Below are 12,891 nucleotides of genomic sequence, written 5' to 3' on the forward strand. Positions count from 1 at the left end.
GAACTTTCCCAGCTCTTCCGTTTCTCATCTTGTACTATTTTCTTACATACCTTTTTGGCTTCTTTATATTTCTGCCTATTCTCTGTACTATTGCTGGCTATCCACTTCCTCCAAGCCATTTGTTTCTCTTTAACTGCTTCCTTTACCCTGCTGTTCCACCAAGGAGTCTCCTTTTCCTTTTTCCTCCCTAATAGTCTTCCACGGGTGTTTACTGCACACTTCACAAATCCATTTCTGAAACATGTCCATTCCTCTTCCACACTGTTCAAGTCATCTTTGGGAATATTTTTCTTCAGACCCTCTTGAAACATTTCTCTTATTTATTTTTCTTTTAACTTCCATCCCTTTATTTTTCTTTCCCTTTTTTTTTTTTTTTAAATTTTGTTATTTTATCAACCACTTTATGGTTTCCTTCGAAATCTGCTCTTGGCATTGCTGTCACATCTTCCAGTTGTCTACATTTCTCCTTCTCCACCAGAATAAGATCAATCATTGTGTTTGTCTTTCTATCTCCCCAACCATATCTAGTTATTTTTTGAGAGTTCTTTTTTCTAAACCAGGTATTGCCGACAATTAATCCATTCCTTCTACAAAAATCTATTACCACATCTCCTTCTTCATCATGGTTTCCATAACTATAGGGGCCAATTATCTCTTCTTTTCCCTCTCTGTCTGTTCCAACATGTGCATTCATGTCTCCCATCATTATAACCTCTTTGTCTTCAATACAACTTTCCAGTTCTTCTAGAACCTCTTCTAAACATTCATCTGCATTCCTTGATGGGGGTCCATAAACCTGTATAAAGTCCTTGATTCCACTCTCAAGTCCAAGTCTAACTTTAATTATACTGTCACTGATCTGGTCAATTCTGTCCACATATTGCACTAGATCTTCTCTCAATGTAACACCAACAGCATTTGTTACCATCTTTCCTCCACTCCATTATAATCTATACTCTTTCTTCAATTCTTTTTGACCTTTCCCCTTCCATTTTGTCTCACTTATTCTCATCATTGCTATGTCTTTCTTCTCCATATACTCTACCAGTTCTTCTACCTTGCCAATCAAAGCCACGACATTGATGATACCGTTTCTTGTGATGTCTGGTAGCCTACTTCTCACAGTTACCCCAGAGCACCGGGAAATGCGTGTCACTTCAGGGTGACGCCCTAGCATTTCTGAGGCCTTGATTCACTCGTACTCATTTTATAGGCTGTTTGTACGATGGGTTCGCCACTCCCAAAGGCATTTTATTACCTTCTGCCGGGTTCAAATTAGGCCGCCCTTAACATGGAGTCAGACGGCTTGTGTAGCCACTCCTCTGGAGTACAGACACTACGGGTTTGCCCCTTCCCCATCTCCACCATACTGAAGTCCATCTTCTCCGCCGTAGATGCCATTGAGGTCTTCACCCATAACCCAGGGCAAGGGCCCTCCATATTTATGACCCCTGGAGAGAGGGTGTCCCAATATTTTAAAGCCCCCAAGAATTGGTCTACCTGTTGGTCCGCAGGTTGTATTGGGTATTTCAACTAGCCCTACGTACTGTAGGGTCCCCCTACCCACCACCTGGGGACACGCTGTGTAGGGGTCAGGTTCACCTGGTTACTTATTGGAAGTTAACCCCACCTACAAAGGCTGAGGTTATTTGCATCCCTTATGACACTAAAATGGACTGATATTTCAGTTAATACAATGAAGTGGATTTTGGCTATCATAATTTTGATGAGATATCTAAGGAACGAGAGTTGAAGGGATTACTGGAGCATAGATCCTTTGACTGAGACTCTCATTTTCTGACAGCTGATGAGTCACAGCTGCGAGGGATAAATAAAATATGCATGGTACTTTTCTGACAATTCAGTGCAGGATGATCCAGGAGACAGGCTTCTTAATGTCAAACCTGCTCTCCAACATTTCCTGGATTGATTTCAGACCTTATAAAAACCCTCCCGGGAGATATCACCTGATAAAGCCATAGTTCCGTGGAGAGGCCATCTAAGGTTTAGAACCTATAATCCTGGGAAGATGGTAAAATATGGTGTACTGGTGCAAATGATATGTGAGGCCACTACAGGTTATATCTGCAATATGGAAGTATATATATATATATAGTCCGGAAAGTAAAAGACTGAAAGAAAGCATATTTTCTGTATTGGCACCAGATTTAGACCTCTGGCATCATGTCTACCAGGAACTCACTGCAAGATGGTGACAATGGCCAGTCACATGTAAACTTGCTCTGCACTTACCTGCCTAATTATCAAGATAACTAGCAGCTGGGATTCCTTGTGTGTGTTCAACCGTCATCACTAAGTGCACATTTTGATTTAAAGCGGTCAAAATGACTGTCAAGGACGTCGAGAAGAGGTTGTCAGAGTACGAGAACCGCATGGCTGAATTTCAAGCTCGCTTGGAGGAAGCCATGACGGCTTCCGACCGCACTGCAGACAGCAGTGCCGCCAACCCCCAGGAGCTGCTCACCAGCCTAAGCCCCGACTTTAAGAACTTCCGAGATTCCATGGGTGCTGAGATAGCTGACATGAAGCAGGCCATTGTGGAGATCCATCAAAGGATGGATAAACAAGAGGAGATGGCTGATGAAGCAGCCCAGTACAGTAGGCGAAATTGCCTACTGATACATGGGGTTAAGGAATCACCTGAGGAGGACACCTATGGGCTGTCATAGACGTCATTAAGAACAGACTTAAGGTAGATATTGGCATGGAGTGTATCGATAGATGTCATAGATTGGGTGGCCAGCGCAAGACGACTGCCAACTTAGTGACCACTGGGAACAGGCTAATAATTGTGAAGTTTCTGCATTACCATCAGCGGGACCAAGTCTGGCGGGTGAAGCAACTACTGAAGGGCACAAATATCATGGTCACGGAATCCCTCACGGCAACAAGAAAAGGGATTTTGAATAAGGCACGCGACGCATTTGGACTGCGGAATGCGTATACACAGGATGGACATGTGGCTGTAATTACACCAGACGGCAAGAAAACCACTCTGATCACTCCTAGGGACCTAAACGTTCTCATCGGGCAGCGTGAGTGACAATGAGTGAATGTGTTATAATAGGGCTAGTTTTAAAATATGTAACAGGACTCTTGTTTAACATGAGTTTCAAATTTGGCTGTGAGCTTGCATCCGGGAGATAGTAGGTTTGAATCCCACTACCGGCAGCCCTGAATATGGTTTTCCATGGTTTCCCATTTTCACACCAGGCAAATGCTGGGGCTGTACCTTAATTAAGGCCACGGCCGCTTCCTTCCAACTCCTAGGCCTTTCCTATCCCATCGTTGCCATAAGAACTATCTGTGTCGGTGCGACGTAAAGCGCCTAGCAAAAAAATATATATATATATATAATGTTGTATTTATAATTTTAAGTACTAAATTGAATTACCTAAACTCGATTCATTGTTGGACTGCTCCCTACCATTAGGCTGAGTGTAACAAGCTTACTGTACATAAAGTTCAGAGCAGCAAATCAATGAAAACAACATACTATTATAAATTGTTCGAGTTCAGATTAAATGAGCCATACATAGATTCTTGTTTCTACACTGAATATACTTATATTATACTTAGATCAGAAATATCTCATGAATCATAAATGAATGGCAGTTCTAATCACCATACTGCATACTAAAAGATTCAAGATTTTTTTTTTTCCGAACATAGGTAATTCCAGGCTTCTTATGGAAAGTGTAGTTGAGCTATACTTACGCAAAATTCTCAATACATTTTTCATTGATTCCTTGGATGCAGGTGCTTACTGCCATTATGAATGCTATGAGGCCAAGAGTGCTGTGGACTGGTACTAGATGAGCTCTGCATTTTGCAGTCAATCCCTCCATAAGAAGCAACACCAGGAATACAAAAAAGCCAAATGCTAACTGGAAAGATTTTAATAAAAAAAGTCCATCATTAAATTTACAAATTAAATGCACAGGGTCAAATATTTACAAAACTGGTACAAACTGACAAATAAAAACATATTTATAATAAATCAAGGTGCATAATACATTTGGCTGGCAGTTGCAAAGCATCCATTAAGACTGCAATGCTCAGCATACCTTAAAACTGTTTTAAAATATAATGCTGTCTCTGGATTGTCCTACCAGTGATATCTCAAAGGCACACTAGTTGCCAGCACCTTGGAAAGATGTGGCAATCCAAGTGACAAGTCTACTGCCAAATTGGGCTGAAATACTGGTAATTTCACAATTGAAAAAGTCTAAGGAGCTTAAATGTGTTATTCGTAAACAATGAAATTTAAATATGTTCTACTTCTAGGAACTAATTTTTTATATGTAAAAGCCAAAGGAAGGCCCTTTTACAGGTGGAGATATATACCTTCCCTAGTGCTATGTCAGCACATTATCCTGCAGAGGAGATTTGCTGTGGTGCCTGAACTGTGCATTAGCCACCAGCATTTTGGAAAGATTTGACAATCCAACTGACAAGTACACTGCCACAATGGGGCAGACTCCTGGTAATTTCACAATTGAAAAAGCCTAAGGAATTTGAATACTTTAATACTTACAGGTGATGCAATTTGATTATAAATGCTCTAGTAAGAAGGCTAGCAGGTGCGAAAGAAATTTGATTATAGTTTCCTTCCAGGAACTTAAATTTTGATGTAAAAGCCAAAGGCAGGGATTTGTGTGAGTGGAGATAGGTATATCCCCTAGTGCTCAATTACTGAATTGTCCTACAAAGGCGGCTTTCAGTAGTGTTCTTGATGGTGCACTAGCCACCAGAGTTTTGGAAAGGAGTGGCAATCAAACTGATGAGCCCTCTGCCGCACTGGGAAAGAACACTGGTAATTTCACACTTGAAAGTGCCTCAAGAGCTTGAACACCTTAAAGTTTATATTTTTTTAAGTTGTCATTCTTAAAAATGGGAGTAATTTTGTGTTATAAATACAAAAGGATTGTGTCTCTCTTGTCCTTGCTGACTGCAAATCACATTAGCCATTATCCTGTTCCAAAGACAGTGGGTTCAATCCTGATTGAGGTAGGTGACAAGAATGTTTCATGGTGACAACTCTGTGTCACTGGCCTCCAGTGCATTGAAGACTTTCTACACAAAAAATTCTAAAATTCCAACAACCTATATCTATTGAAATCTATAACAATTAAGGAGTCCAAACACAGTCACTAGAGCTTAGATAAGTACAGAAAACTATCTCAAAGTTACTAAGGTGACAGTAGAGGACTACCACAATCATAATCTGTCTCACTTGTTCGTAACTTCACCAATTCACAATCATGGACAAGTTTATGCAATGTAAACAAAATTGTACAAAGATATGCATGATTTTAAGTGATTTGGTAGAATCTAAGGATGTTCTTGTAAAATAAAACATGTCATACTTTGTATAATAGTGTACATATTTTTTACAGATATGGCAGAGTGTTATAATTAATGTTTTTGACAGACTGAAAAGCTTTAGAGTTACATAAACAGCATTGACACTGAGAAGCATGGCTTCCCTCACAAAAAATTCAAGGGACATTAAACAAATAACAGCATTATCTATTGTCTTTTGAATCCAGGTGCTGATTTTTTGGAGGGTGCTTGATACCAATCCCATTCAGACACTGTATTCTTCATTGTATTAAACCTTTCATTGTTTAAAAGTAATGACAGAAAAATGGCATTGAGTGGTTCACAAAGATAGGCCTAAGAAAGAAAGGACATACGATACGTATGGTGGCAGAAGGGATTCATTCCTAGAAGAAGGCAGTTTTAAAGACAAAGACCAATGTTGGATAAATATTAGTACGTGGCTGTATCATTTATTTAAAGAATGGTTTTAAGTGGAAGAGGTAGTTCATATGAGTATTAAGGTTTTTAATACTACAGTCAAACCTGTCCTAACGGACACCCTTATTCAGTGGACACCTGCCTATACGGACAATTTCCCTCCGAACCGATTTTATTTTCCATAAGACAAGTGTTAAACTGGCCTCATTTAAGCGGACAAATCGAACTCCGGACAGCGGACATCGCCATTTGTCCCGTCCACTTGACTTAAGCGGACACTTTACACGTTGCAGGACAATTTATTACGCCGGACCACATGTCATCCTTTCTTTTAAAACCATTCTTCAGACATAAGGAAATCCCTTTTGAATGCTTGTACTATTTCGAGTGTGAGGGGGGAGAGTGTACATCAGAATGCAGTTCTACCTAGTGGTGTATAGGCCTATTCCGAGAATTCTAATTGCCCAGAAATGCTGCCAGAGACTGTTGACTCACAAGTTACCTGGTGATTTTCATCCCTTCTTGCATCATTCTATTCATAACTTGGATTGTCGCTGATAAGGTCGAGCTAAGGTAGTCAACTTGAGAAGGAAAAGACAGTACAGGCGCTAATTAGTGAGACAGAAATACCGAAGCAGTTCAGTTGTCTGTTAAACATGAATAACAAGAGACGATCGTATTTAGATCTCGAGGCATGAAGAAATGTAATTATAGAAAGTGACAAGGGACTTTCAGTGAGAAAGCTTGCCGAATAATTCAACTGCGGGAAAACTCAAATAAACACTATCGTGAAGAATAGAACTGAAATTTTAAAGGAGTGGGAGGAAAATAGGAATCGAGGAGTGAAAAGAAAGCGGGAGTCAGTTTTTTCAGAAGTGAACGTTGCGGTATATGAGTGGTTCAAGTGTGCTCGAGTGAAGAAACTGTGTGTGAGTGGACCAATGTTACAAGAAAAAGCTCGAGAAATCACAAATAATCTGAAAGTTGAGAATTTTGTAGCTAGCAAAGGTTGGTTAGATTGTTTTAGAAAACGTCATAACGTTAGTTTCAAAACAGTGTGTGGAGAACCTGGTGATGTGTGTGTGACTGAAGTAGCGGATTGGAAAGATAGGTTACCAGACATTTTGAGTAGTTACAAACTGGAAGACATTTTGAATGTTGATGAATCTGGTCTGTTCTTTAGGGCGATTCCGAAGAAGTCACTGACTTTGCCAAATGAAAGTTGCAAGGGTGGGAAAATGTCAAAAGAAAGAATCACCATCATATTTTGTTGTAACGCACTCGGTGAAAAGGAAAATCCTCTAATAATCGGTAAATCCTTGAGACCCAGGTGCTTTAAAAACATGGACATAAATTGTCTTGGTGTCAAATGGCATGCGAATAAAAAGGCATGGATGACATCAGCAATATTCGAGAATTGGCTCCTAGCTTTGGATTCCAAGATGAAGGTCAGAAACCGTAATGTGATCTTATTGCTAGATAATGCTACATGCCATTCAGAAATACGGCTTTCAAATGTAAAACTCTTGTTCCTTCCACCCAATACCACTTCTCTTCTTCAGCCATTGGACCAAGTAATCATTCAAGCATTCAAATTAGACTATCATAAGAGGGTTTTACAGTCGTTAGTGGCACACATGGATGAAGCGGACTCAGCTTTTGATTTGATAAAGAAGATCAATGTTGGCGATGCAGTTTCATGGACAAAGGCAGCCTGGAATGCAGTCAGCAAAACCACAATCAGGAAATACTTTGCAAAATGCGGCATCGTTAATTCTACAGTTGAAGAACAAGCAGAGGTAGAGGTTCGAAATGAATATGATGAACTTCAGACTTTAGCAACGACAGGTGGATTGACGTATGGTACTGAAGCCGAAGAAGAGAATATTCCTTGCTGTGATGATCTCGAGGGCAACTGGCAGTCCCGACTCCAGGACGCACTTTACGGTAAGCTTTCTGTGTTATCAAGTTACACAGTAACTGTGTGTTGCACGTATTGTAAGGTCCATGTTTGTTTGCACCTTAACTCCTCATTAATTTTCTTCTTGTGATAGACAGTTTTTAATTCTCAAAAGCTAAATTTTCAGCTTTCATTTAATTCACTGCACTTCGTAAATATTTCTAGCTATCGACATGATATTGTATAGGCTTTTGGGCTATACAATATACAATATCATATCTATAAGTACGGGCCGTGAAAGCATTAATGACAACATTTCTAGCTATCCATAGCAACCTTCATTAGTCGTACAAAAGGACCATTTTGAATACAGCAAAACTTTTTATCGTTTTACAGAGCCCGAATCAGGAACGAAAAGTGATGATGACGGTGAGGCGGAAGAAGAACAAGAAGTTCTGACAATGAAGCAGGGACTAAAAATGCTTGAACAGATAAAGAATTTGTGTATCATGCTGGACCGCGAGTACGGCGAGAACACTATGGAACCATTTAACAGACTTTATCCCGTTTTTGAAAATATCGCAGTTAATAAAACATGTGCTAAATTTACACAGATGAAGCTTCACAATTACTTCACAAAGCTGTAATGCTTGTAAATGATGTAAAATCACTTATAATAACTCTCTATGAAATACTAACACAAAAATGACTTAGAATTATAAAAATAAAGATATGTATGCTTATATTTAAGGTGGTTGTTTTTTGCCGTTAAAATGGTCGATTATTTTCACAAACTTATTTTAGCGGACACCTCTCGTAACGGGCATTTTTCCTTGGAACCAACGGTGTCCGCAGAAGGGAGGTTCGACTGTACCATAGAGTGTGTTAAGTAATGTGTGCAACTAAATAAATATGATTAAGGCTTCCTACCACATCTTTTAAACAAGAGCAGAATGGAAAATGTAGAACTTGAATTCTGTGGGGGTGAAAAGGAGAGCATCCATGACTAAACTTCATTCTTGTAACTGTATTACATGGGCAAAAAAAAATATCCAAACACCAAGAAGGAGTTGTGCTAGCTTAACGAACATTCAAACAGAAGAAAGAGTTGAAGAAAAGTGACTTTGTAATTGTTCATTACAACAGAGAAGAGTATCCAGGAATTATCCAGAAGCTACCTACTGATGATGAGAAAGGACCTACTGTCAGCTGTATGGAGAAGTCTATTAAAAGTTGGAAATGGCCTAAGAAAGAAGATTCCCTATAATACAAATGGGAGAATGTAATCAGTAAAATTGCACCTCCTAAACTATTAGGTAAAAGGGGATTCTTCAGTGTGCCAGAATTAAATTATTTTGTTTAAGTGGAATTTTAATGGGTGTAGTACTTTAACAAGATCTTACTGGTACTTTGAACTGTGTCAAATATATTTAGTTTTTGTTCATTTGACATTACATGCTGGTGTTTAAAGAAGTGTTTAGCATTTTATCTTTTTAAAATTAAGTTTATTGACATTTTTTGACATTTTCCCTTTTGTTTTCTGTGTTTTGTACAATAAACTTAATTTTTTGGGGGTAATTTAATTATAGATTGTATTCAATCTTACCTGGTGACATTATTCCAGAGAGGAATATCCATCTGTAAAAGGAGTATTCAGAATATGGACTAAAGTCACCCCATCTCCAGGTGAGATTGTCCCACATTTTTCTGGCTCTTTATCTCAAATTGTGTGATACATTCTTGGTTTATTAAATATTAGATTACTTCTATATTAGTTTATTTCATATGGGTAACAGAATTTTTCTAAATTTTTTGCAATTTTAGATATCAGTTTCAACACAATCGAAACATAAACAAACACAGATAACGAACCAATCTCACCCCGGTTGACGGTACTGAATAACATCACATGAAAGTAAAAATGTGAAAAAAATGAATTATGTTGGGGGATGAGATACTTCCTTACCTCTCCAATACTTTCAAATACATTCCACTTATGCTCTTCAAATTAAACACAAATATTCCTTCAAGTGCCCCTGGAGGGCATCTTTTCAACAAATGAAAAGATGTATTTTCCCCCTTAAGATGTGGAGGATTAGTGATGAGAATTTTATGAACCAATTAATTTATTTTCAAAATAAATGGAAAATCATTTCAAACACTAAAATTCTTTAACTAAAATAAAAATAATGGGAAGATATCATTTTGAAAGTTCCAAGGTATCATGTTTAATCTCACCTAGTAATGATAACCACATAATGCCTTTATGCTGACAATAACACACACACACAAAATGAAGTAATATATTGGCTCCTTGCAAGCTTTTGTATTATTTCAGTCCCAAACAAAAATAATCAGTGATTTCCTTAAGACTAACTTTCTGTAAAGTAATTGTAATTTTACTGAATATTTGTTGAAAAAGTAATTTGTAATCATATTTGAGTAAAATATTTCTCGAGTAACTGTAATCGATCCAAATTACTTTTTTCTTATACTCTTCCCCCCCCCCCCACTAAAAAGTACACAACGCGGCTATAAATGTCAGTCAACACAACCCTCATTCCAGGCAAAAAAAAGGAATTTTTCTTCAAGTGGAGGTATGTGGGTAGTCTGTTTTATGTTGTACAAGGTTTTTCTTCAATTTTTAGAGTGCATGATGATGGTGATGATGATGATGATGATGATGCTTCTTGTTTACAGGGGCCTAACATCTAAGGTCATCGGCCCCCTTTACAGTGTGCTTTATTAGATAAAAACTTTTATGACATTACTTTTGTTTACTATAAGAAAACCGGACTCCAGCACTGAATTAATTGTGTTAGAAATATTTACAATCATCTATAACATGTCAGACCTCCCAAAAAAAGTTTACTCTGCTGGCAAGTCATTTACAGTCATGCATTAAATAATTTTTACAGATTTTTAAGGGGTATCAAAATTTAGTGAAATGTGATCAAAATCATGATATTAAAGGAAATGACTAGGGTACTGTGAAAAATCCTTATGTGATAAGAAAAATGGAAAGCTGATTTGAAATCAGCACAAGTTTTATTAATGTTCATTTAGAGAATCATTTCCTTGCAGATTTTTTAGGGTGTCAGAATTTAGTGTAATATGATCAAAGATATTAAAGGAAATGGTGAGTCTACTGTGAAAATCCAGATGTGATAAGGTAAAACAGAAAGCAGATTTTAACCCAGCACACCTATTAAACCTTTTACTGGAGGAAAAAAGTATTATTTTGCAGGCTAGTGTTATCTGTCTGAAAGCTATGACTTTTCTGAAAACAATTTGTTTCATATCCTTCCCTGCCTTCAGCTTAATGAAGAACGGGGAAATCTTTGATTGCAGTGGAGATCTGTTTCAAAAGTTGCAGATAAACTACACCTGAACCCAACGTGCGTCACACCGCAATATATGGTGTCTTGCGGGAAGTGCCACATAAATTACGACTCAATGGGCTACGTTACTGAAGCTTGCGCTATTTCATATCCTAACGGGAACAGCTGTAAATTTAGTTTCCGTATGTGAATATCTACGGTGTTTGGGAATGAACTGCTAGCTGATGAACTTGCCCCTTACACAGTTGTGCTGAATTAGTATTGGATACTGGAGTGTGAAAGTGTTCAACATTTTGATGAATGATGTAAGTTCTAATTTTTCCCATATGAATGAAGAAGTTGATGATGACCTCCTTCCTGAATATAGGCCTATCATAATCGAGGGTGAAGGAACAGGGATAGTGAACAAGAATTACAACCACCATCTGCAAAGAGGCACATAAACTTGTATCATGCACAGCTCATTGAAAATAATTATCTGGGAACTCTTCTGTCAGGCTGAGTACAATAATGGACTGATATAATTGTGAAAATACTGCATTGAATTTTAGGAATCACACTGAGGGTCACACACACAAACATACAATAGAAGTATAGGAATAACGGTGTGCCCGTTCGCATCTCGAAGACCAGCTACAAAATGGCGGCGTAGGAAGGTATGGCCCATGCGATCTACTAAGGCAATGAACTTCATATTAATGCAGCGTATAGGAGGCTATGTACGTCACGGAACGGATAATTTTCGAAGACACTGCAGAACAGTAGAGGCTCATTTTGAATTGTTCTAAAAAAAATATAGCAGCGGAAGGATTGTTTAAGAAAATACTCAAGAAATAACATTCGCAGAAACAAGACGCAGAAACGAGCGGAGCTACGTATTTAAAGAATGTTCTTGGCTACTGTGGAGAATATTGATTATTTATAATCGGCGATAGCATACGATTAAATTATTCACCGGTGTATGCTAAGAAAAGAGCCAAAAAATATATATATATATATAATTTTTGGTGATATATGATTGACTTGGATTAGTGAGGAGCCACTCTACGATCGAAGGGATAGGAATTCACCATTTTTCAATATTGATAACTTCGTACGAGAGGATAGTAACTACCGTAGCAGTAAATCTAATAACTATTTTACGGAGAAATTTTCAGAGCAAAGAAAAACTTCGACGATATCTATAAATAATTGAAATATGGAATATATCATGACTAATTATTGCGCAAATGGAATTCTTTTCGTGGTCTACAGATTCAAGATGATGACTGTCTGCTAAATTAACAAGATGGACTGAACTGGGGATATGCACCGTCGAGCCAGAGGACCAGCTGTGGATGATTGGACCGGCCAATCAGTGGACATGATGACGTGGATGAGCACCGGCCAGCCAAAGGACCGGACGAGAAGGAGTGGACCGGCGAGCCATGTGACCAGCTGATGACCATGAGTGTGCAATCCAACCAGAGATCCAGATCCGATCTGAGGGTCTAGCCGCAACCGAAGGATGGAGCAACAACCAGATCAGACGTAGCAACTGACGAGCTAAGTCCATACATTTCTTTAGTAGAGTAGTTTCTTGTAATCTGCACCCTCAATCTAACTTGGCATGTGCTGAATATTTGGTGATATTTTTGGAGTAATTAAGAACGCGTGTGTAATATAAAGTGAAGTGTGAGATATCTAAGATTTTAAGATAAGATGGAAGTGTAGAATTAGAATGCTAACATGACATATACAGGTTACCGCATTTGAATACTTACAGTGGAAACTAGTTTGGATAAAAGGTGGAAGTGTTACTTGTGAATACCTAGAAGCAATGAGTCTAATTTGCTAGTGAAATTTCGATTAATCTCGCTTACCTGA

At 38.3% G+C, this 12,891-nt stretch overlaps 1 protein-coding gene across 2 annotated transcripts in view; it reads right to left on the minus strand.

Moving 5' to 3' along the window:
• LOC136862868 (plasma membrane ascorbate-dependent reductase CYBRD1) overlaps positions 1-12,891 on the minus strand; it is a 118,450-nt gene that overhangs the window by 92,207 nt on the left and 13,352 nt on the right. For both annotated transcript variants that reach the window (XM_067139133.2, XM_067139134.2), the window contains exon 2: positions 3,739-3,908. In XM_067139133.2, coding sequence (XP_066995234.1) covers positions 3,739-3,908 — 170 coding nt within the window. The remainder of the gene's footprint in view (positions 1-3,738; positions 3,909-12,891) is intronic.

Source organism: Anabrus simplex, chromosome 2, assembly GCF_040414725.1.
Source record: "Anabrus simplex isolate iqAnaSimp1 chromosome 2, ASM4041472v1, whole genome shotgun sequence".
Classification (NCBI taxonomy): domain Eukaryota; kingdom Metazoa; phylum Arthropoda; class Insecta; order Orthoptera; family Tettigoniidae; genus Anabrus; species Anabrus simplex.